Source organism: Atta cephalotes, assembly GCF_000143395.1.
Source record: "Atta cephalotes unplaced genomic scaffold scaffold00051, whole genome shotgun sequence".
In the NCBI taxonomy this organism is placed as follows: Eukaryota; Metazoa; Arthropoda; class Insecta; order Hymenoptera; family Formicidae; genus Atta; species Atta cephalotes.
The window spans coordinates 1921424-1948435 of record NW_012130115.1 but is presented as its reverse complement, the minus strand read 5'-3'; the positions used below and the strand labels follow the sequence as shown (position 1 = coordinate 1948435).

General features: G+C 29.7%; 3 protein-coding genes across 3 annotated transcripts in view; 1 reads left to right on the top strand and 2 right to left on the bottom strand.

Moving 5' to 3' along the window:
* The first annotated feature begins 204 nt into the window (after positions 1 to 204).
* LOC105622982 (aurora kinase B) lies at positions 205 to 1820 on the top strand. The gene is made up of 6 exons (XM_012204386.1): positions 205 to 314; positions 646 to 840; positions 909 to 1043; positions 1119 to 1277; positions 1408 to 1639; positions 1719 to 1820. Exons 1-6 carry the CDS (start codon positions 205 to 207, stop codon positions 1818 to 1820), a joined length of 933 nt encoding a protein of 310 aa, XP_012059776.1.
* Positions 1821 to 1933: 113 nt separating this feature from the next.
* LOC105622981 (putative tRNA pseudouridine synthase Pus10) lies at positions 1934 to 4339 on the bottom strand. Its single transcript, XM_012204385.1, has 7 exons — positions 4199 to 4339; positions 3775 to 3879; positions 3377 to 3684; positions 3010 to 3218; positions 2804 to 2929; positions 2530 to 2722; positions 1934 to 2366 (listed from the first exon to the last, which is right to left on the bottom strand). The coding sequence occupies exons 1-7, from the start codon at positions 4337 to 4339 to the stop codon at positions 1934 to 1936; spliced, it is 1515 nt and encodes a 504-aa protein (XP_012059775.1).
* A 2625-nt stretch (positions 4340 to 6964) lies between these two features.
* LOC105622997 overlaps positions 6965 to 27012 on the bottom strand; it is a 29138-nt gene continuing 9090 nt past the window's right edge. Inside the window, exons 3-4 of the mRNA XM_012204399.1 lie at positions 7621 to 7890; positions 6965 to 7100 (exon numbers count right to left, since the gene is read on the bottom strand). Coding sequence (XP_012059789.1) covers positions 6965 to 7100; positions 7621 to 7890 — 406 coding nt within the window. The remainder of the gene's footprint in view (positions 7101 to 7620; positions 7891 to 27012) is intronic.

Below are 27012 nucleotides of genomic sequence, written 5' to 3'. Positions count from 1 at the left end.
TCTATACAAAAAAGAAAATGTTAACAATTGGACATATGTTCGTTATTGATTTTTTTTATTGTATTCACAATGAGTATTTTTATAAATGTTAAGAAATACAGCAATTTATATATGTATAACATTTTTTCTAGTGATATTGTATAGTAAACATAACATTGGTTCTATATCAATTCTATTGCCATTTTTCATTGGGTATTGTTTATAATGGATTATATAAATAAATTTTCAACATCTGTACCTGTTGAATTTAATGAATCTGTTGAAAATACGATGCATAAGATGCAGGAACATGCCAGAAAGTACTCAGACAAAAAGTATGTACATATAAACACAATTGTACTGAACATTAAATCTGTATTTTTTAATTGAACTTTTTGCACCATTTGTTTTTTTTTTTCTCCATTTGTAGAGAAAAAGAGAAAAGAAAAATTGTACAAGAAGTTTAGCTGAAAAATAGATGTATTGCAATTATACAGTCATACAGTAAATACAGTTTTTAATAAATACTCAACATTATATAGGATTTTTAAGTATTAAATATTTTCACATTAAATTAATAATCAATTTAAATTATTAATCAATTATGTTGTCATTTTAAATTTGTTTATGGATTTCCATAAATTAGAATTTATTAACATTAAATAGACCCTACAAATGGAGCTTAGAGGATTTTGAAATTGGATCGCCATTAGGGAGAGGAAAGTTTGGCCGTGTATATTTAGCCAGGGAGAAGACTACTCAATATATGGTTGCCCTGAAGACATTATATAAAATTGAATTGATGAAAGGACGCGTGGAAAAACAAGTAATGCGAGAAATTGAAATACAATCACATTTAAGGTATATATGTATTGAAAAATATTAAATATTTTCTTCATAATTATTATCTTGTTTATACGTGTTTCCAGTCATCCAAATATTCTTCAACTGTTAACATATTTTCATGATAACAAGAGAATTTATCTGGTATTGGAATTCGCCGCCAGAGGCGAATTGTACAAGGAATTGAAACGTCAACCGAACGAGAGATTCAATGAGCACTTGTATGTATTTGTAATTCTAACACATCCATTGTTATGTATAATTTAAAATATAAAAATTATTCAATATTCCATCAGATCTGCCAAATATACCTATCAAGTAGCCGACGCTTTGGAGTATTGTCACCGTTGCAATGTGATTCACAGAGACATAAAACCTGAGAATTTACTACTTACATATAACGGAGATATAAAACTCGCAGATTTTGGTTGGTCTGTACACGCACCATCCGCAAAGTAAGCACAAAGCTCACGTTTTCATTTTTTTAAATAGTACAATACTTATAATTTCGAAGAAATATATTTATTTCACAAATTTAATTTTACTGCAAATCATTTAGAGCTGAATCGAAATTTATTCTTTCAGACGAGAAACATTATGCGGAACATTAGATTATTTGCCACCAGAAATGGTAATGGGACAGAGTTATGATTTCTATGTTGATCATTGGTGCTTAGGAATTCTTTGTTATGAATTTCTTACAGGGCAACCGCCTTTTTTAAGTGGCACCACACAAGAAACATATGCGAAAATAAAAACTATAACTATACAGTGGCCAAAACAGATTAAACCTGCAGCCAAAGATCTTATATCCAAGGTACCATTTGTGTTTTATATATCTCTATATCAAAATACACATGATAAAGATTTTTTATTTATAAAAATGTATTTCGCAGTTGATCAAGAAAAAAAGTTTGGAGCGAATTTCCTTGGCTGAGGTTAAAATACATCCCTGGATTATACAACACTACAATCCTTTATCTAAAAGGAAAGATTAAACTAAAAAGGAACATAGTTTTTTATCGATTTCACAACATATATATTTCATGTTCGACACTTTTATTGTAATCTTTCTTTTTAAGTTTTTTAATTAATAATATTTAGATTCGCGTTACGGCCACTTTAAATTGATACCCGTTACATCCAATGCGACAATGTCCACTTCGTTATTAAGAAAATCGCACAAACTCGGCTTGGTTCTGCCGAAATCTCCATGTACGAATTCTTTTACGTATGTACCTGCTTGCGTTTTAACATCGAGAACAAAAAACGCATCAGTACTTTCTGCAGCAGTGGACAACAATTCCTTTAGCTCGTGCGGTTTCGCCCAACGCGCGCGCATTTTGTAAATTATACGCGTTCTTGGACTCAATGGTCGTCTGTGCAGCACTCTCAGTGGTGTTCTTTGAATAATTTTAACGTTTTCCAATTCATTCAGATGCTCCAACGGCGGTAAACTGCCATTCACGTCTCGGCAGACACATAGCGCTCGATAAAACTTTGTTTTAATGTTCTCACCTTCCTTAAGCTTCTTCAAATCAAATCTAAAAGTATACATTCGATACAACTTTCTTATTTAATTGAATTCCTTTTTTTAATCTAATTTTAAATTATTTTGTTTATCAATGCAATTGTTCTTATTATTTAATTTTATGTATTACACTGTATTTTTTAATCTCATTTTAATTAAATTTTGAAAAAGTATACCTTGAAAGAACCTTTAAATTCGATGTTATTTGAACCTGCTTAGTCGATTGATTGATACTACTGGTCAGACACATCAATAGTTCGTTCGTGATATTCGTCATACGAGGATTCAATAGTTCAATAGCAAATGGTCGGCCACCATATATGTTTCTGACATCGACATCTTCTCTTCCTGATGATAAAAATTTTATCGCTGTGCAAACGTAAATATGTCATAGCGTTTTTGTTGAAAAAAAAAATTATAACAAAATTAATGAATATAGTCAAAACATACATTCTGCTTTTACCATTTCTGCGATGGGATTGCAGAGTAAGTCTTGCACCGAAGTTTCCACTTTTTTCTCACCGTTTATAAGCCACGGAGTCTGGCTGAGTTTTCTAGAGAGTTTATTGTAACGTCCTGAAATTTTAAAGTTTTAAAGAGATTTCATGCTGCATAGTAAATAATTAGTTTGTTATTATTTAAGTTCATATCGATACCTCCTATGAAGATGCTGCTATGAGAACATAAAACATCGTCAACATGAACAAATGTTTTTGGTATGATTTGCGAAATCATGAAATGTCGCATGAGTTGCTCATCTGTCATTTCGATCAGTAAAGAATCAACATTCTTCCTACTAAATTTATTATCGTTGTATTTTCTCTTTTTCTGTTTCTTATTATTGCCTCCCTTATGTTCGTTTATTCTACAAGTAGAAGTTCTCAAAATGCATGAAAAACAATTTTCTCTAATCTAAAGAACATCTATATAATCTATATTATTAATACACATATGCATACATATATATATATATACACAATCACAGTTTCATTTCTAATTACATGAATTTTTAAAAATACGTACAATTCTTTAAATATCATTTCGTCGTCGGCATACATTAAGAAGATTTCGATGAGAAAGGGTGATGGTGTCGAGAGATCTGCATGTTTTCCTGTAGCTTGTTCAAGTTGAGGAATTATAAACGATTTCCAAATATCTTTGACATTTTGTAATTTTGTTTTAAGAGTACTTAAGATTGATTTATGAATATCTATCTCTTTGGACATGTAAGCATATAATATGTGTTCTCTCAGCTTTACTGATACAGGAACAGTTAATGCACATGTGAAAGTCATACAATCATAATCTTTCTCCTTTACTTTTTCTGCTATCTACAAACAATTGAAATTAATTTAATGTCAGTGAAATTAAATAGAATATAGTTTTGTGTGTGTGTGTGTGTGTGTGTGTGGATACTTTACTTTTGTAATTACGTTCTTTTGTTCCTTATCCTGAAGAACTCCTAAACATGCAATGCAAGTTGTTTCTTCCATAGAAGCATCATCTTTTATATCTGCATAACTTAGCTATAATTGATATTAAAATATAAGTGTGTCAAATCAAGTTTATGAACAAAATTATTTATTCATAAGCTTTTTTAAAACAAACTACTTCATTAATATTTAAAGTTACTTATTCCTTTTTACATGAATTAATTATTGCACATTTATTGCAAATTTAATACAGATTTTTATTCAGATTTATTGAAATATGAAGAATAATATCGATATAATTTAAACAAATCTTCTTATTAAAATTGATATTCGAGATTACTCATTTTTTTTAACATTATTATTTTTACATTATTATTTAACATTATTTTTTTTAACATTATTCATTTCTTACCTGTGCCGCAAATTCGGAAGGCTTGTAATAACATTCCGACGTGCGGTATCCGATGAAACGAAAACAACATCTCAAACAGCAACCTTGAGATTTTAAAAAGTGAAAGATCTTTCTCTCTTCTTCCGTCGTCACCATATTCATCTTGATATTAAAATTTATGAAAATCTTCAATATAGTGATTTCCGATATCTAAAACTACATCAAATATTCGCCGGATAATGGTCTTGATTTAACACATTTCGCTGTAGATTATTAATTGTTTTTTATTTAAATCCATTCTCAGATAATTCTCACTTGTGACATAACACCCAGTTGAATACACATTCCTTTTGCATTCTGACAAGTAAGATTTGATTGAGTTTTGATCTATAATCTGCACAAGATCGTGGGCTTTAATGAGTCTCGTAAACTCACTTTAAAGTAAGGTTATGAATCTACATGTGATAACTTTTTACCAAAGTAAGCAAGTAGTGATTAATCTGATTGTGAATACAAAATACTTAGCTCACTCTGTTCACTTTAGAGTTTAGACTGAATTTCTCTTGTGTGTAAATGGAAAGCTATTATTATCTCTGCTCATGTTTGTGATTATTTATTTATCTGTGATAATTACATTAAGTAAACGAAAATATGTAATAGAAGATATTCACGCATTTTATTAATTTTTATAAAGCATTGTCTGAAAATGTCTGAAAATCGAATGTGTAACTATTTTTAGGACTGTATAACCTCTTATAACCTCCAAATGTTACTTCCCAGATAGCCAAATAAGGGCAATATATTGCCATTTTGCTATCACTTATTCCGCATTCAATTTCATCAAACTAAAGTCAAGGTTTTTCCACAAACCGTCTATTGTTCTGATGTCATGTAAAGTTTTTCTTAGAATTCAACAAACTGCTGGCAAGTTGTCATCATGCGTGCATGGCGTGCCATCACTTTGCTATCAACTAGTTTGACTAGTTTGACTAGTTTATTAATTCTCAATGTATACAATTTCGTAAACTCATGAAATCTATTTGCCCTTCTGATGCTAACTCAGTTCACATTTAATTCCAATGACAACAAATTGTCAACAAGTTTAAAACAATATTGCAGTGCATCAATTTGTTCCATATGCTAAATCTCGCTTGGCTATCTGGGTTTATACTTGTGTTTATTCGACAGGTTTAAGCATTTATGCAGGTGAATTTATCATAATCGGTAAGTTGAGTACAATGATTTATACAATTTTTGTGCTGCCATAAAAATTAGAGTTTACTATTGTGGTATAAGTTACATGCATCTGGCAAGTCATTATAAATGAAAGCATTAAAAGTATTATGCTGAATTTTACCAATTACGATATAAGTTTACATTTTCCTCGTGTTATGCCTCCTTTAACTTTAAAAAGCCGTTCGTTCGAATTATATAATCTCAGAAAGTACTGCAAAAATTTGTTTTAATTAATTCAAAGTATCACTTGTTCCATCAACAAAAAACTAAGGGCCGGTCTTACCAACTCCGATTAATTTAATCGGTCGACACATTGAAATTGATCAATTGCATTTGCTATTCAGCAGAATTGACCAATCATGGTTGACACTTCATCGACCGATTAGCTTTGAGATCCCTCAATTCTGACCGATAAGAATTGGTAAAACTTAAGAATAATTAAAGAATGGTTAATATAATCACTTGTGTTAAGATTTTTAAAATGTAAGAAGAAAATTACACAATTAGTCCTTAATAAACGATTTTTGATACTTTTATACTAAATGTTGTCAATAATATTATATATTATGTTGTCTGTAATGTTATAAAAAACATTTCCCTAATAACCCTAGTGAAAATATTTTTCAGAATTTTTCATATAATTTTTTAGAATTTCTCTATAATTTTGTAACTTTCTCACATTTTTTTATACGAATTGGAATATTTCTCAGAAAATCTACATCTTTTCTCAGAATTTTTCATATATATTAATTATGAAATATCGTAAGATTTTTAAGATTTTTTGTAAGTACAATTTCTGATGAAATGTTTAAAAATACTTTTTAAATTTTTTAGATTTAAAAATTATAGGATGAGAAATTTCAGAATATTTCAGAATTCACTTATATGAGAAGTTCTGAGAGAAGATGTAAACTTTCTGAATATTTCTGAGTATTTCTAAAAAAATGTTCCAATTCGTATAAAAATTATAAGAAAAATTTTCACCAGGAAAATGATAAGTTTTTTAATGCAATAGCAATAATAAAATGCATTGTTTAAAAATATAAATGCAATACAATTTATAACCATTCTTGTAGTCAGTTTTAAGATGATATTTTTCCTTTAAACATTTTTGTTTCAGAGTTTTATATTTATATGAAACAGTGCATTTTTCTTATTTCGTTAGTAAATATATTTACAATAATTTATTATAGTTATAACAATTTATCTACAATTTGTTATGGATATATAATTGCACAAATACTTTCTAAAGATGTCAAAATATATGTCAAAATATATGTAAAAATTAATAATTTATATATACTTATAAAAGTGAAAATTAAGCTAGGACATGAATGACCGAACGTGTGTAAAAATTTAAATGATCTTTTCTCAAATTAACAGAAACTTATGCACACACTTTTTTATTTATCTATTTTTTTATTTTGTCTTTTTATTTATATTCTATACAAAAAGGTTATCAGGATATCTTACTAATTCCTTTTTTTTTAATAATTTGCTTTTGATTTTTGGAAGAAATTATAAAATTTCTTAGAGCCTATTGACAAGTGTTCAAATTATTCCATAATCCAACATATTTACGATTTTAGTACGTAATTCTATTGGCAGACTCTCCAAACTAGGACCCATGAAATTTACTACTAATAATATGTCAGTACGCAAAGGTATGACTAATTTGTCTTTAAACCTGAAAAAAATCATTTTGCATTAAGCAATACTTTATAAATTAAATAGGCATAAAAATGATACAGGTGTAAATTATACAATAGATATATAGGCAATACAATAGATATATAAATAAAATAGTTTAGACTAGTTGCCTGTTAAAAGATTCAAATTTGAGTTTTGGTTCTATTCATTGTATACATATATAAGAGAAATTTTTAATGGCAGAAAAAATTCCATTGAAAAAGAAGAAATGAGTACATTCTAAATGCACAATTTAAAATTAGTTAACTTGAGATAATAATTGATATTCAGTGAATTGAATATGCACAAAATGAGAAGATTTTTAAAATATACCGTAAAAAATTAAACAAAATTTTTAAGTTTTATATATATAGTAAATTTTTTTTGCATATTTAATTTTTCAAATACTGACACACAAGCAAAAATAAGATGATATATTCTAATATTGCATATCAATTGAAATATAGAAATTCAAATAATAAGAATACATACAGTACAATAAACAAAATCATTCATACCTATGTGATATCTCTTTGAGATTCATATATCGAAGACACAAATTATTTGTGTATGGATTCACATATTTTAATGTTTGTACAACCATGCTATAAATCTTCATATCTCGTATATGCGACAATATATTAAGTACCAATTTATCACCACAAGTTATGACAATTAATTTTGATCTAATGTAATCTACATTACGCAATGTTAAATAGATTTCATATACTCCTGTTTCTTGAGACTTCCAATTTTTAGGTATATAAACTAATCTTGTATTTTGCTCCCTGTAAATAATGCAGATTAATAAATATCAAAAGCATAATAATATATACATATACCTACACACACACACACACACACATATATATATATATATATATATATATATATATATATATATAGATAGTCACTATTAAAAAATCATATCTACAGTTTCCACGCAATATTATTATTCATATACAAAAGTTTTTCGCAATTAAAATAGAACAAAGTCACAATAACATTAAAATGACTGTTTCGAAATCATCAGTTGATTTTAATGTATTCTCGGGGATGGCAAGTAAACGGCTCATAGATACCGAGTCGTTCCTGTTCAAACATGTCTGCGACCAACATTTCGTTCAAAACATGCGTGTATCTCGTTCCTATACTAATCACGCCATCTCGACCCCCCTTACTCGAAAAGTTGACGATCGCGAAAAGTTGACACATTTCGCGTACAAGAAGTCAGTTCGCTTCTTGATCCCGATCAATACGAATTATCTATTCATTCATAACGTTTTTTCCCGAATCTTTCATTCAACGTTTCTTCCCGAATCACATCGACGTTTTATCGCGTATTACCGCTTTTTGTCACCTAATGTTCTTCTCGCTATACGCGTACCGCGAGGGCATCAGTGCGCGAGAATTGCCTACGTTTCCAGCGAGATTTGCCGGTCTCGTTACCGCTCGCAATATACTTTCTTTCGAACGGCTGTAAGAAATTACTCGACGTCACACCAAGTGCGAATTATCTGGACACGCATCTTATCGAACAATTATCGAATTACGAGCATCGCTTACTGTCCGCTTTGAACAAATCTTAATTCGACTCAATAATAAATTTCAAATTGTTACCACAAAGAGAGTCATTGTTATTACACGCCGTCTTGGCGAGCGAGCTTTTCATACAAGGTGACACCAGCGTCACAAATACACAACAATGACGTTAAACTGAATTGTGATTAATAAAAAAATAACTTTTAATAAACATTTTGGAACCATTTTAAATGATGATTTTTTTGTTCTGTTTAAATATATTTTTCAATTTATTGCATAAATTTTACAAATATTTCTGTTAAAACATTTTATATGACATTCCTTTCAGAATTGTTGCACACGAGATATGAAAGATTGAAACATTTCTAAAAATATTCCGCAATAATCGATGCTGTATGAGTTATTGCATTGGTTCAGAGCAGCAATAAAAAACAGATCTTATTATTCCTAGTAGCTCCTGCACAATGAACGTGGAAACATTTGCTGCGCGTAATCGAAGTGTGCAAAAGCCATAATATTAATGGAAATAATTAATCATATAACGTATAATTGACGTATGTTTCTACATGTAAGCAATTCATTACGCAAAATTTTTAATTTTTAGTTTTTTAACATCTTTGTAACAATGCTGCAAGATTTATAAAATCTTGGAATTATTAGCTTATTAATTACTTCATCACATTTGCCATGCGGCAAGTATTTTCGCGTTCAATGTGCGGGAGCCATTAGGAATTATAGTTCGTTAAAACATTTGTTGTCACTGCGTGACAAGATTTTTTTAAATTTTATAATTAATTCTCATAATTTTCTGGATTTAAAAAATTATTTGAATATTGCAAAAAAATGAAATAGGATGCGTAGAGTTTTTTATTTCCATTTCGTTAGTTAAGAATATGTACCGTGCTTCAAATTCTTACAAGAAGAATTCTTGTAAAATCTTCCAAGAAAATTTTCACATACGAATTTCAGAAAGGAGTATACAAGATCATATAAGAATATATCGTATATGATACTTATAAGTATATGATACTTATAAATCAAGAATCTTACATGAATCTTCCTATACAGCATGTAATATTGTAATAATCTTGCAGTAATATTACAAATTTGCTGTAATATAATTGCATGATAATATGTCAGTAATATTGTATAAATATTGCTGCAATATTAAATGTCCGCGATAAATTCATTGCAATAATATTTTTGCAATATTTTTGTAATATTAGGCAATATTTCTACATATTATGCTAATATTTTGCAATATTGCGATAGTATTTCTATGTACTATAGTAATATTGCAGTAATATTACTAGTATAAATATTGCTATAATAATAAATGTCCGCAAAAAATTTATCGCAGTAATATTTCTGCGATATTTCTGCCTTATTGCTGCAATATTATGGTATATTACAATAATTAATCCAGTTTTATTAATTGCTAAAATATTATTATTGCTTAATATATTATTAATATTATATAATTGCTTAATATTATACTCTAAAGTACGTAATGTACGTGATGAAGTCATGATAAAAAACATTCGGAAGTCTAGAAAACTCCCAAAAAAAGGAATTTCTAGGAGACACATCAACTCGATTTGCGTATTTCTTCTTATAGGACTACGTTTTCTTCTTCTGGATGAGCGTATTCCTCTTGTGGCTGGGTCGCATACTTACTTTCAACATGAAATATTACAGCATATTTCAATATGCTGTATATTTCAGCAATATTTCAATAAGGAACAATATTACAAAAATTGCAGCGATATTGCTGCACTATTAAAATTATAATATTTTGTTGGAAATATTGCTGCAAAATATTGTAATTTTAATTTTGTAGAAAATATTGCAATATGTTACAAAATTATAATTCATTAAATAGGTATGCAGCTCTATTACGAAAGGGATATGCTTTTTATAAGGAGAAAATGTCCAGAAGTTCTATAAGAAGGAATACACAAATACTCTTTCTTATATGGTAAGTCGAGTAGGCGAGTCTCCTCGAGATTCCCAAATCTTTTTGGATGCTTTCTGAGTCCCCGAATATTTTTCGATTATAACTTTATCGTATTTTGGAATTAATGTTAAGCAATAATATGTAATTAGGTAATAAAAGTGGAATAATTATTGAAATATTGCATAATTTTGAAGCAACATATAAATAATATTTCTCTAAATATAATCTATTGAATTATAACATTGCAACAGTAAATTGCAATATTTTCTATAGAATATTTAAATTTTTTAATACTTTTATAATATATCGAATAAAATAAAAAAATTTTAATATTACAGCATTATTACTGCAATTTTTGTAATATTATTCACATTAAAATATTGTTACAATATTTCGTACTGTAGGTAGTCATATTTTTACCTTTATATCAAAACCTCATAACACAAAAAAGAGTTTAAATTTCTAAAGAGATACTGAATTTTTAGATCATGCCTATACGTCAATTCTGAATATTATTTAAAAATTAATGTATACAAGTATACTTTCGATTGTTTCGGGTCGGTTTGTATCGGCGGCGACACATGTTATTTATTTCTGTGTAATCGAAGAGTGAACAACTGTTATATTTCATTCTTTTTTTACGAAAAAATTTATTTGGATCACTCTTGTTACTTCATCTAATTATTAAATGTATTATATTCAATTGGTTGACTACTGTGTTTGTACACATTTACATCAATTCGGTTGTTGAGTATCAATCTGCTTTCTCCTTGTTGTTTCTTTTCAAAAATAATTTCACATTTATATTTGTGACATTCTCATTTTTACTATAGCTTTACTTTATAAGAATTACTTGTTTCTTTCTGGTCAGTAAACTGAACTGAAGCTAAAGAATCTCTTTGTGATGTTGGATAGTTGGCATCATGGTTGATGTTATTTGTACCGAATTGAATTATATTAATTTCGTTGAGAATGATTTGAAGTAAATCGAAACGCGTACGAATTTTATTCTAATTTTTTATACTTTATATTAAAAATGGACTTATAAATATTTCCACTGTTATACTTGCGCATCGAGTACCGCGCTGATTCCTACTTCCCCTTACATTCTAGTCTTTAAATTGTTTAATATTATATAATTTTAGTAAAATATTTTTAAAATGTTACATTTAATATTGTAAATAAGAGAATATTACTTAATATTAAATAATAATATTATGCGCTTATAGGGATATAAGAGTGCGCGTGTATAAGTTTTTATGATTATTATTTCACATAATATCTCTTTAATTTTAAAGAGAGAGTTGAGATATTTTTATTTTCAAATGCATGTATTATACATTGGATAATAATTTAATTGTTATTGACTAAACATAAATCGCATTTTATAGAGAACTCCGTTCGCATCGAAGAGGAGGTAACCATTATGAAAAAAAGAAGCTTATAATATATTCGAGCTATGCATGGGGAGTTACCATCATTCTCAATGTTATCTGCGTCATCATGGATAATATTCCCAATCCACCAGAAAATTTGATTCGACCAGAAATTTGCAAAAAAAGATTTTGGTTCGGTGGTAAGTGATATCGGCAAATATGAATGCTAGTAGAAAATTAATATTTAATTGAAATTTTGATTAAAGAGTACCAATTTTCAAGAGTTTTTGCGATCGTGGGGATCATTTTATTTCTATGTTTTCTTATGTATTTTTTTTCGTAGATATCAAAAACAATCATATAATAATGTCAGATTTAAGGAAAAATTGGTACAGTGAAATAAAATGAATAAAGCCCTTATCATTATAAAATCACTATCAGTTATGCCTTATTGATATAAAAATTGATTCCAAATTGGATTAAATACAAGTAATAATGCACCACGAAACATTAATTAGATTATATTTTTTATTAGGATATTTGTATAAAAAAATTAATAATCTCATGAAAAATATGAAAACTTGAAACTACGATAATACATCAATTATTGCTTTCCAACTAGAATTTATTTACACTTCAGCATATATCAAGAAGGGGACTTGGTTTACAAAAATACTTAATTCATTCATACTTACACTCCTCTCCCGTCTTTATCTTACAACTAAAAATCTAAACTATTACTATACGTTCTCTTTTATCTATACTCTCTATATCACAGCCCTATTACAGTCTATTAATGTCTACATTCCATTTCTTATTTCCTTTTATCTCTATCTAGCATTTCTTTACCTGTACTTATCTCCCTATCTTCTCTTATATTCTTTAACTGTACGTTCTATCAACATGCTTTCCAATTAATTGTCTTTACGAATCATTTCGTATTTTTAAATTCGATTTATATCGACTGTAATATATTGATAATTGATAACGAAAAAATTCTCTTATTTAAAAAACAATGATAAATGATGAGATACTCTCTTTTTTTTATTCGAATTTGGGACCGAAAGTGATAAAGTTCACATCCTCTATTTACATATTTACACACATACACACACACACACACGCGCGCGCGCGCGCGCGCGCGCACACACGCGCACACACGCGCACACGCACGCACGCGCACACGCACGCACACGCACGCACACGCACGCACACGCACGCACACGCACGCACACGCACGCACACGCACGCACACGCACGCACACGCACGCACATAAATATAGGCTATTTGATAAGTAAAAAAATCTCGCAATACAATTTTTAATAGTTAACAAGATATTAATTACTAAAAATTATCGTCGAATATTAGTTTTCAATAATTGTTTACTTAAATACTCACAATACACTACAAATCAACTTTACAGAAAAACAACAAGTGACAAAAATTATTTATTTTTTTCTTATAAAATTCTGAGAACTTTTTCCTGAGAATTTTTTATCAATTTTTTAATACTGCATTTTCTTATTGGCAAGTATTTTTCCAATATGAGAAAATATAATATTAAAAATAATATTAATATTAATTTCTATAATTAACTTCTACTTAATAAAAAATTATTTATATAATGTCCAATATTTTGGAATAAAATCAGTATTTTTATATAATGATGATTTTTAGTAATTCATATCTTGTTTAATCTTCTGACGATCGGCATATTTTTAATCGACTTTTTTATCTTAAGAGGTAGAAGGGCTTTTTTGGCTCAATATCATAGGATTGAGTGGCGAAAAAGGTAGCGGCTATCGAAGATGTTTAAAGAGGCCTTCAATCCTCCAAACGTTAATTATTGCGAAAATTGCAAAATGGTAGAGGACTTTTCGACTCAATTTAGTCCGCTTTATTCCTCCCTGGTGAACATTTTTCTTAAAATTTTTATACAAATTAAAACATTTTTCAGAAATACTCAGAAATAGTCGGAAAGTTCACATCTTCTTTCAGAATTTTTCATACATGTGAATTCTGATAAATATTTTGAGATTTTTCATCCCATAATTTTTAAAGAATATTTAGAAATTTTTTAGATTTTATAATATTTCATCAGAAATTATACTTACAAAAAATCTTAGAAATCTTACGACATTCCATTAATATAATATAATTAATATATATTATATAATTTTTATATATTAATTAAGAAATATGGAAAATTCTGAAAAAAGATGTAAATTTTCTGATCAGTGTTCCAATTCGTAATAAAAAATATGAAAATTAGAAAATTAAATAGAAATTCTAAAAAATTATATGAAAAATTTTCACCAGTGCGAAAGTTTTATCTTATTTTATTTATATTTATTTATTACTTATCAAACATCCTGCATATATTATATATATTTACATACATACTTGAGTATTTATATTTTTATACTCTCGTATCCGTCCAAGCTCATACATAATATTACAATTTTTGTTCAATTTAAAAAAAATTGAAATTGCTTTAAAGCATTTTAAAGTTTGAAATCTCTTCAGATTAGTACTTTAGAAAGTCTTACTGATATTTTATGGAATTACACAAACATAAACGAAAATGCATAAAATTTCAAAATTTTTTATGAAATTTGCGAAGTTGCACGGCGCCAATTAAAAATTGCGCACAAATGGGATTCACAGCTATCGATTTTTTTTTAAATTATTCAACAAAAAAAGATCGTTTTTACTTCAATGTTGAATTACTCGGTGAAAAAAAATCGTATAAAGGTCTATAAAAAAGCAAATTAAAGGTAAAGATTCACTCTTTCGATAACTATGAATCTCATTTGTGCACAATTTTTAATTGGTACCGTAGAACTTTGCAAATTCGTAAAAAATTTTGAGAATTTATGCAGCTTCGTTTATGTTTGTGTAACTTCACATAATATCAGTATGACCGTTTTATCCACAGATCTCCCATAAAACTTTTAAACTCAACCTGTTCCTATCCGCCACGTTGCGGCATGACAAACTCTAGATCGTATACATACAAGCCATGAAGACTCTCACATAATTCTCTGAAAGATAGAAACAGAAATACATAAACCTTGTCTCTCATAAAAATGTCTCTCACAATCTTCTCTATTTAATATCAAGGACCTATTCAATAAAGACTTGTCTCAAGACATTATATCTGCATTTGGCACATGCATTATATTGCATTTGGACAAAGACCTAAACTTCGCAGTGACTTCCAAAGGAAGAGATTATCAGCCAAATAGAATCAACCATCTACTCTCATCAGAACAAGCAGATAACATTCGCAGACAGATAACTAATATTCTTTCCAAACCTTCTCAATCAAATATCACTAGATAAGAGCGATTGGCCCTCCAAGACTTAAACAGGGACACAAATTTCATTGTACTTTTAGCCGACAAAGACAACACGACAGTAGTCATGAATATACCAGACTATAAGAAAAAGAAGAATCTTTTCTCAGACAAAGTATACAAAAAACTTGATAAAGATCCAATTAATTCTCCACAGAACATTCTAGTGGAGAAAAGCAAAATTCCTAGTAAAACCAAATCACCATCAAACCTATAAATCTTCTCTCACCAAGACTATACGACTACCAAAAGTACACAAACATCTTCCTCAAATCGATTGTCACAGCACTATACACTCCTTGATATACAACTTCTCTGGTAAAAATTTTTCTCATAATTTTTACGAATTGGACCATTTTTCAGAAATACTCAGAAATATTCGGAAAGTTTTCATCTTCTCTCAGAACTTCTCTTCACAAGTGAATTCTGAAATATTCTGAAATTTCTCATCTCATAATTTTTAAAAAATATTTTTAAATTTTTTAGATTTTGTAACATTTCATTAGAAATTATATTTACAAAAAAATCTTAAAAATCTTACGATATTTCATAATTAACATACATGAAAAATTCTGAGAAAAGATGTAGATTTTCTGAAAAATATTCCAATTCGTATAAAAAAATGAGAAAGTTATAAAATTATAGAGAAATTCTGAAAAATTTCATAGAAATTCTAAAAAATCATATGAAAAATTCTAAGAAAAATTTTCACCAAGATTATCTCGCTTTCTAGCACAAACATTACAACCTCTCACTCAGAAAAATCCGGACACACATTAACCAATTCAACTTCATACAAAAAAATCTGACTACATTTCACAGATTTGCTTGTAAGTTTTAAATGTAGAATTCCTTTTCACACTTTAAATTCTAATAAAAGACACATTAAATATAATAAATTCATATGAAGTCCTCTCCGATCTCATCCCGCTAATAGAGTACTGCTTAACAACTACTTACTTCTTCTATAACAATCAATTTGATGAACAAACTTCAGGAGCGGCGATGAGCTCTTCTATTTTACCTGCAATCGCTAACCTTTGCTAATCTTCATATAGCATTTTAAGAAAGAGGCCATCCAAAAAACCAGAAATTTGATTCCGTTATGTATACGATACATTCGTGATATGGAGACACGGTAAAGCCGAATTCCGTAAATTCTTTATTTTTCTCAATAATCAACATCCAAATATTCACTTCATTATAGACATAAAGGAAAACTCCCCTTCCTAGATGTTCTTGTCTCTAAGAAAGTTGACAGTATCTTAGATCATCAAATGTACAGAAACCTAACACACACAGATAGATACTCACATGCCGAGTTGCACTACCTAGCACAAAAATAGTCAACAATCAACTCACTTGTATAATACATAAAGACTTTCATCATCTCTGATAAAGAACATCTACAGACAGAATTCGATCATCTAAAACTAACCTTACAGAAAAACGAATACGACAAAAAAGACATAATTAAAATAATCAATAAACATGCAAACAAAACAACGATCTCTGATATACAACCAGATGAAAGGATCCTATCCATTCTCTCATATGTCGAAGAAACAACAGATTCGAATGGCAGGATATTAAACAAACACAATATTTGAACTATCTTCACACCATCCAAAAAAGATAGGACAAATCTTAAGAAATCCTAAAGATCAAAAACCTCCACTCAGTTCCACAGAAATATACAAAAATATCTTATTTCTGCGGGCAAATATACATTGGAGAAATCGGGGGAATGGAACCTACGAATAAAAGAACACCAACGTGATGTCAGGCTAAAACACGCCGCGCAATTATCAGAATATAACATCGATACAGGACCTCAAATACTGTTTGACAAAAACGATCACAATAGCCAACATTACATCATACTTTTCAAGAAAGTATAAGAGAAGCTATAAAGATACAAAAACACCCTAAACAATCTAAATAGAGATAAAGGTTAATAAATAAAATATGGAAGACCATTCTCCTAGTTGAAGATCGACCAATTTCCCCCATCTCTCACCCTCTCCACTCACAATTTTTTTTTGTTCCCCACAACTCCAACAAGCAACGTAATATAAAAGGAATGGCCCGGAGGAACAGCTCAGATTATTGCTCGCCCTGATGAAGTGGACTGCAAAGTTGACGAAACGTTGGCATTTCAAGAATGGATCTGGAGAAAAACCCATAAATCGCATAATTGTTTTATAATATGTATTTTTCAAAAATGTTGATTTTCGATAGTTCTTTTTTTTGAGCAATTCATATCGTACTATTTTTTTTGTTAGTTCAAAGGTTTAACTAAAAAAATCCTACTGGAACAACTTAAATTAAAAAATTTGAGAATTTTTTATCCAAAGTAATTATTTTTTGCGAATTTTGTCAATAAAATTTTTTTGAAGCATTGTAATTAATTGAAAATGAAATATTATTTATTTGATTCATATTTATCTGTCTTCGTCTGACTTTGAGGTAGAAATTTCATGAGCTAAAAAATATTGAGTCCAGAGATATAACACAGGACACATCACATACTCTGGTGAGGCCGGGAGGTAACCAAAAATAATCATGGCCTATTAGAGTTAAATAAGAAAACTTTTTTATTGCCAGTTATATCAATATACAGTCGATATGAATCAAATAAAAAAAATACAAAATGATTCGTAAAAAGATTAGTTGGGAAGCACTAATTAATTTTATCGTATTAATTTTTTTGTAACAAATGTTCTAATATATGAAAAATATAATCTAATTAACGTTTTGTGATGCAATATTCGCATTTTATCCACTTTGGAAATAATTTCTAAATCATTGAGGCATAACTGATAGTGATTTTATAACGATGCGAATAATGATTTCATTCATTTTATTTTAATGTACCGATTTTTTCTTAAGTTTAGCGTTATTATAATGATTATTTTTGGTTTCTACGAAGGAGAAAACATAGAAATTAAACGATCTCCGCGAAACTTTGCCGAAAACGGCCGATTAAAATCGAATAAAATATAATCCATTTTAATCGGTTGTAATCAGTTTTAATCGGTTCAATCCACACTCAGATTAAAAAATAATCGGTTTCAATTCCAGAAGAATCGTATCCGAATTCATCACGTTTTAATTCATATTGTTATCAATCCAAACAGATCCGATTAATCGAATGAATATGTAATCCAAAATAATCTGCTCGAATCGTATATTTTTTTTGTAACGGCTCAATTCATTTCAATTACAGGAACATTGATTCAATTGATTTTAATTCTATTTCCTAAGAAAGACGACATTAATCTGGTTGAATTCGAAGTTCTCCGATTTCGAGGATGAAAATAAACTCGGATCTAAGGAGCTTTAATATACAACTAGGTAATCAAATTTGCACTCGCCAACAAAAGCAGATTCAATCAAAATTTCTCCAATTTTGCGAGCGATATTAAAATCTGTTTTAATGCAACGAGGATTAATTTTTTTCGTATCCGCGGTAAAAGTATTCGACTCGTTTCCACCAAATAACATATGTTATGTTCGTAATTAAATATTAAATATTAAATATTAAATATTTTTATCGCGTACTTTGTAAGACATGAGATATATAAATAATTTTGAAATCATTAAAGTTAAAAATGATCCTTTTGATTGAATTTTTTTAGACTAATAGCATTTTTTTGTTTAATGGAGACATAAGAATTTAATTTTTATTTCTATTAGACGTACTTGTAATGATAAAAATAAAATTTTACAAGTAAAAATACGTACAAGTAAAAATATATTGACAATTTTTACCGAAAAATCGGAGAAATTCTGATTGAATTGAACTATTTTTGTCAATTATGACAAAATCGGATTTATGTTGCATTAAATCTGATTTAATTTTCAACCATTAATTGAGAGAATTCCGAATCGGATATTTTTTGCTGATCATAACAAAATCAGATTCTCGTTACATCAAAATCGATTTCATTATCGTCCGCAATATCAGAGAAATTTTGATTAAATAGGATTACTTTTGCCGGTTACGAGAAAATCGGATTATTGTTTCATTCCAAAACGGATTCCAATATCATCTGCAAAATCGGAGAAATTCCGATTGAATTACTTTTGTCGATTATAACAAAATTGGATTCAGATTGCATTAAATACGATTTCGTGGAAAAGGGAATTTATGATTAAAACAGATTCATATGATCCAATTATTATAATAATAAGTATAAAGCGCATTAGATCCAATTTATTTTCAATCGTTTCAAAATCCTATTTTCGATGCAAGAATCCCAATCGATACAGATTACTTTTGTTTTAATCGGTTTTAATCGACTGTTTTTGGCAGGGATCCTCGAAAATTGATATTTTCCTTTCAATAATATTTAATTTAAATAATGGACATATCATCCATATGTATTAGATGTACAACTTTGTTTCCGTCGTTTTTTTTCCGAAATTCGAGGCTTTATTGTAAAAAATTGGTTATACATTTATGATTCAAAGTATTGTCCATCGCCACTACTTTCTCCCATCTTTCGGGTAGCGTACGAATCCCGCGTCGAAAAAACTGGTCATCTTTTGAGGCTATCCACGAATCGATCCAATTTTTTACTTCTTCATAAGACCGGAAGTGCTGGTCAGCCAGGCCGTGTGCCATTGATCGAAACAAGTGATAGTCAGAGGGAGCAACGTCTGGAAAATACGGCGGGTGGGGTAGGACTTCCCATTTCAACGTTTCCAAGTATGTCTTGACTACTTTCGCAACATGGGGTTGAGCATTGTTATGCTGCAAAATCATTTTATCGTGTCTCTCGTTGTATTGCAGCCGTTTGTCTTTCAATGCTCGGTTCAAACGCATCAATTGCGTTCGATACCGATTGCCTGTGATTGTTTCAGTTGATTTTAACAGTTCATAATACACTACGCCGAGCTGGTCCCACCAAATACAGAGCATGATCTTGGACGTCAAAATCATCGTTCTTGAAGCGTTGAAACCACTCACGACACGTTCTTTCACTAATAGCGGCCTCACCATAAGTATTTGAGAGCATTCGATGAGCCTCAGCCGCAGATTTCTTCATATTGAAGCAAAAAATTAAAACCTCCCCCAAACGACGAGAATTTGGCTCGTAAATTGACATTTTCAATCGAGAATAACTTTATGATGCAGAAATCGACTGATAATGATTAATGTTTCTATGGGGTTATGTTGATAACATTGACAGATGCCCAAGTTTATTGTATGACGTCTATGATCTATTTATTTCGACCACCACTTACCGCTAAAGCCATCTATAGGAAAACGGCGGAAGCAAAGTTGTACACCTAATATTAGTGCAGTGTAATGCAAAGAATTTGTTTTTGTTTCAGAGAATGAAGCAAAAACATTATATTTTTACGTACCCATGAGTATTACTATCATTAGTAACGTTTTTTTTTCATCTGCACAACACTAACGATTCTGCATCAGAAAATGCATACAGCTAGTGAGTTGAGACATTCGGAGAGCAAGCGCCATGATGAAAATAAACAGAGGTATATACAATTAAAGGCGACTTTGATCAACTCCGATTAATTTGAATCGGCGATTGGAATTGACCAATCGTATTTGTTATTTGATTTAACGATGGATATGTTTGATCAATAAACTAATCGTTGATTAAAGTTAATTGGAGTTAATCGAAGTGGCCCTAAAAGAATTAATGTTATTCAATATACTCGCATTTACAAAAACTGCATGATGTACAGTTAATTGATACTAAAGGAAAAATTTATTATTATTATTTTTACACATACTTAATAATAATAGTAAAAAGTTGAAAATAATTTTAAAATTATTTAATTTTAATTTTAATTTTAACCAATAAACTAAATTTTAATCACAGAAATTTCAAAATTTCTCTTAATATAAAAAAAACTATAATATTTAACATAATAAATTAAAAAGACCAATAGCCATATTAGAATAAATTTAAAAATAATTATTTTATTAAAAATGAATTGAAAATGAAACTACAAGAATTATCTGATATGCAGATCACCCAATACTTCTTACATAGGCAATATAATTATTTCATAAATTATTAAGATAATAATCATTATATATGTAAGTATATAAGTATACGATATTAACGCTTCTGAATTTTCTGATTCTACATATACCTATCTGCATTACATATACATATAATTTGTTTTAAAGAAGCAGACATGTATATCCACTTACAAATAGCCTCACACATATCAATTATATTTGCCTTATAGTTTCTATTTATAATAAGACAATTGCTCTCAGAGTCTAATGTGCTAATTATTCATATTTCTATATAATATATATATATATATAAAATTTTATATAATTATATATAAAACATTTTTTCTCGGGTATATTATTATTATTATTATTATTATTATTATTATTATTATTATTATTATTTATTTTAATCCTTGCCTTACGATTTAAGATGGCTTCCAGTTTACATTTTGTTGGCTACATATTCTTTATGTATACATTGTACATGTCTCCATCTTGAATACATATCTATATAATATATAATATATAATATATAATATATAATATATAATATATAATATATAAAATATATAATATATAAGAATATGCAATATATCAAATAATATGAGCAAAATACACCTATCAGATACCTATAACTACTTGTGTTTTGATACTTTAAGATCTATTTATGCAACATTGCTTGAAACTGCTCTGAAAATAAGATAAATATTAACATAAAAATATAAAACATTGCTTGGAATTGCTTCGGAAACTGTACTTAGACCATTTTTTTGCTTTGCTTTCTGATTTTTTATACGATGTGACAATCCAGGAGGGATCCTCTTCTTTGTTTGCTTTTTCTCTCTTTTCTGCTTCCTTTCCATCAGAGCATTGAATCTTTCCCGGAGCATTCTTCATTCTCCTGTCGAAGTTGTCTTTGAAAATTCTTTTCCCGATGCTTTACGTTTTCTTTATTGCCATTGTTGTTTTCTTTAACCTTTCTTTTATATATTTCTCTATCCCTCCATTTTTCTGCAGAGTACATTCTAGATATATTTAATTTCTTTAACTTCTTCTTCCCCCATTTCCATTCCCTCGTTTTTGTTTTACTTCTACCTTTCTCGAATACCATTAATTTTGACTTCTCCGGACTCAGTTTCAGTGTGACTCTTTTTCTCTGTAAAAATTTCCTAAATCTTCAGCATCTCTCTCATTTCAGATTCTCTACTTATCAGCAGGACCACATCATCCGTATACATTATTGACCAGCATTTCTCTTTCTCTATTATTATAGTATCGATAGAAACCAATTAAATCCAATAGATAGAATACAATAGGAATGAACCGCTTCAATCATAAATTCATCTGATTGAAAATTAACAAAATTTAATAGGATTTCTGTCTTCTATAAAAATTGATAGGCTTTTACTGGAAGCGTCAATTGGATTTAATAAGATAATTGCAAATTTTAGAATATTAAATGGGATCTAATTAATTATTTTATTATACATATTCAATGAATTTTAAACAGAAAGTTTATGTGATGAAGTTCAACAGGATTATATTAGATTTCACATGAGTGGTGTTCAATCGGTTTTAATTAGAAAATTGCTGTAGCCGAATTCAATAGAATATTATTGATTTTCATAACATTCACGTTCAATGAGTTTTAATCGGAGAATTGCTTCGACCGAATTGAATAGGATACTATCGGTTTTCGTAGCATACATTTTCAATGGATTAATTGGAGAATTGTGAAGGGAATCAATCGAAGATTGCTGTTGCACATTTCGGATTCAAATCCATAAGAAATTTTTCAATCGGAAAGTTTTCAATGGAAATTTTTAAGCAAGGTACTCTTCCTGTTTATTCTTTTTCCATTTTCTCCTCCAAGTCTGACATGTATATATTGAACAGTGTCGGGCTTAGTGGACATCTCTGTCTGAAGCCTTTTTCCAGAGTCCAGAACTCTTCCGATTTCTTGTTGCCTATTTTCACTATTTTATTGTTTCTTTATACGTTTTCATAACTCGAAGTCTGAGATTGTTATCTATTTGTATCTTTTTCATCATTTCATTAGTTGCTTTCTGTTTCCACATTATCAAATGCAGCTTTTAGGTTTACAAAAAAGGCAAACATTTTTCCTCCTTTCTTGCTCAATTTTCTTGACTACGTAATTCACTATATAGACCATATCCATTCCTCTTCCCTTTCTGAATCCAAATTGTCCTTCCTTCAACTTTTTATCCATTTCAAGTTTAGAATAGTCCATTTCTTTTGTTTAGAATAGTCGTGTAGATCTTATACACTGTGTCCATTAACATAATTCCTTTGTTTTTTCTCGCTTTTTTCTCCTCTTTTAGTAGATAGAACAAATTAAACCTTTATTCCAGTATTCCTTTCCCTTTCCATACTCTGTTAATCAGCTTCCAGAATTTTTCTCCGATTTTTTTGGACATGAATCTCCATACCTCATTCTCTATCTCGTCTTCTCTCGGCGCCTTTGTCTTCTTTAATTTTCTCAACACTTCTATTAACTCTTCTTTCGAAATATCTTTATCTATTATTTCTTCTTTGCATTCATCGCTTTCTAGCCGCCAAAACTCTTTCTCGCTTACTTCTTAGTATCTCCATAAAGTGATCCTTCCAGCTTACCTGTATATATTCTTGCTTGGCCCTTCTGCTTTCTTTTTCCTATACTTATTAATATATTTCCATGCATCTTCCTCATTTCTTATCATTTTTTATTCTTTTTTTTCTATTTCCTCTTATACTTTTTCTGTGCTTTGCATCATTCTTTATATCTCTTCCTTTTTTTCACATATTCCTCCTCTTTCTTTCTTTAGATCCTTCTTCTTTTCTCAATTCTCTTCTTAATTCTCTTTTCATTCTTTTCATTCTTTATTATTATATATAATTCTCTTTTTCCTAATTTGGGAGTATTTTCTTCTTATATTTTTTGATCGCACTTTTAATCTTTTTTTTCCATCCAGATGCTCTCTATATCCTTTTGAATACTCTTCTATTCTTCGTATCTCTCTTGGTAGCTTTTTATCCTTTCTTCCATCCAATTCTCTACTTCTCTCTATTTCCACCTCTAATGGTATGTGATCTGATTCCGTCTTGTTGCTTTCTACCCTTTTTATCTCTTCTCCTGCTCGTTTCCTATCACGTAATCTATAACAAATAATCTTCTATCCTCTATGTATGTCCATCCTTTCTTTTCCCCGAAACTTTTGTTCAGTATCGCTTATCCTTTCTCTTCTATTTTACTTATTAATATATGTTTATTATGTTATCTATGAATTCTCTACTCTCACTTCTCTTTTCATTTTCTTCCTCCTCACAACCTGTTTTTGCGTTTAAATCTCCTTCTATTATCATTCTTCCTTTTCTTCTGGAATATGTTTCATCAATAACTTCATTGTTTTTTCTATCTCTTAACTATAATTATTCTCCATTTATTTTCATTATACTCCATTTTACATTCCATTGCTGCTTCCATAACTTCTATGTTCCTTACTCTTTTGCTCACTGTAGTGATTATCTTCCTTTTTATGCTCCTTCCTTGCTGGTACATAGTACTATCAGTTCTTCGACAATCTCTTTTTAATCTTTTCTCAACATCTTTTCTAACGATGTCAAAATCCTCCAGATATTCCCACGTTTCCTCACATTTATTAAACAGTTCCGCAATGTTCCAGAAACAGATTATCTCTCTTTCCATCACACTCCTGCTACTCTTATTCTTTTCTCATTCTCTTCTTCCTTTGTCTTCTTCTATTCTCTTCTCTGTCTTATTCCACTGTAGCCACTTATCTTTCACAAATATCTTATGTAGTTTATTTTCATATTGTTTCTCTTCTCTCTCTCTCCTCTTTTGCTCTATCATTCAATTGTTTTTGCATTTCTCTTTTCATTTTTGTTAGATCATTATCTATAAATATCTCTACACTTAAGTCCTTTTTTTTAATCATAATCTCTTTTTTTCTTCCCAGCTTTTCAATTCAGTTATTATGGTGCACTTATTATCCCTGTCATCTTGAACATCTTTTTTACTTTCACATCTTCAAATTTTCTTTAATGAATCCTAAGACCTATTGTTCATCTTGTTTGCATCCCATTTGTTTATACCTCTCTATAACAATGTTGTTTCTTCTCCTCTCTTTACCTTTCTTTTCTCTCTTCCATTCTAACTTTTCTATTTATTGTTCCAACTTCCTCCTTTCTATGTATCTTGTATTCCTCTTTATCCTTATTTTTTTCTTCTTTTCTCCATCTCCAATTTTTCTTCTTTCCATTTTTTCCTCATTCGATTTGTTCTATCATATTTTTGTTCATCTTTTTCATCCATTTGGATATATTTTCCTCCATTTCCCTCATAAATTTTATCATGAGCTTTTCTTTTCTTATTACGTATCTTTGCATGTTTTTTTTTTTAGATTTTTTACTATCTATTGATCTTTCTACATTGACCACCTAACAACTACTGCTATAGACTCTTCCCTCTTCCTCCTTTTCCAGTCTGTTTTATTTTCTACCTAATCTAGAGGCTTTCCCGAAACTTCTAAGTTCTTTTATTTCTTCAGGTTTTTCTTTCTTTTACTTGCTTTCTTTTCCAGGAACTCTCCCACCTTCTTTCTTTATACTCCATTTATTATTTTTCCCTTCTTTTCAATTGTCTTCTTTCTCTCATCTTGTTGTTTCTCGATCAATTCACTTTGTTAGTTATATGTTTTCACACTACCGTTTCTTAACCGGAAGTCCTATACACAGGGTGTCTCATAAGATGAGTCCGAGCCACATTGGGGGTGGAGAATGGATCAAAGGGAACAAAAAATTCTTATACTATTTTGAGATACTCGCTATAGTTTTCGAATTAGAAAAAGAAATGTCTAAGCCAATATGCGATTAAGCCGCGCCGCGCAAATTCTTTAGGACAGCCCACTCGAGCGGCGGCGGCGGCGGCGGCACGCAGGGAGAGACCGATGTGAACCTAGTGTTCAACTTTATCAAAAATAAAAATTAATACTGCAGGCCGTTTGTACTTCGTTTGTACTTGTTTGTACCGATCATTATTTCGTTTGTATCTCAAACAGTTAAATAAAAAGTGAAAAATAAAAAATGGCCAGCGCGCAACTTTAAGATTTTTTAATTTCATTTATGCCATTCGAAAGAGAATCGTTTGTACCCATTTTAATGAGCAGTATGTTATTCTCCAGATAAAAATAAGCGATACGTATTTTTTATACGTGCCCATACTTTGAAAGGGTGAAATATTCCTTGGAAAAAAATGATTTTTCTTTTTTGTAGTGAATATCATTGGAAAAATGTTTCTCGGTGTTTCTCTTTCGAAGCGAATATCGCTGGAACTGTAAGAGATAGAAAAAAATTTTCAGAAAATAGAATGGCGTCGTGTAATAAAGCAAGCGGAAAGATATCGTCACGATCAGTATACGCTTTGTGAAGCGCTATTTCCCTCTCACTGCGCATTGCCATTGTCACCGCTCGAGTGTAGGCCGTTCTACGAATTCGCGCGGCGCGGCTTAACCGCATATTGACTTAGACGTTTCCTTTTCGAAAACTGCAGCGAGTATCTCAAAATAGTATAAGAATTTTTTGTTCTTTTTGATCCATTCTCCGCCCTCAATGTGGTTCCGACCTATCTTAAGAGACACCCTCTGTGTGTGTG

What these genes read in the sequence shown, in the direction of transcription:
- LOC105622981 (XM_012204385.1), bottom strand. Translation starts at nt 4,339, where the DNA reads ATGAATATGGTGACGACGGAAGAAGAGAGAAAGATCTTTCACTTTTTA. An exon ending in AGAAATGGTAAAAGCAGAAT is followed by an intron (nt 2,723 to 2,803) that starts GTATGTTTTGAC and finishes ACGTTTGCACAG; the next exon opens with CGATAAAATTTTTATCATCA. An exon ending in AATTTAAAGGTTCTTTCAAG is followed by an intron (nt 2,367 to 2,529) that starts GTATACTTTTTC and finishes GTATACTTTTAG; the next exon opens with ATTTGATTTGAAGAAGCTTA.
- LOC105622982 (XM_012204386.1), top strand. Translation starts at nt 205, where the DNA reads ATGGATTATATAAATAAATTTTCAACATCTGTACCTGTTGAATTTAAT. An exon ending in GAAATACAATCACATTTAAG is followed by an intron (nt 841 to 908) that starts GTATATATGTAT and finishes ACGTGTTTCCAG; the next exon opens with TCATCCAAATATTCTTCAAC. An exon ending in GAGAGATTCAATGAGCACTT is followed by an intron (nt 1,044 to 1,118) that starts GTATGTATTTGT and finishes ATATTCCATCAG; the next exon opens with ATCTGCCAAATATACCTATC.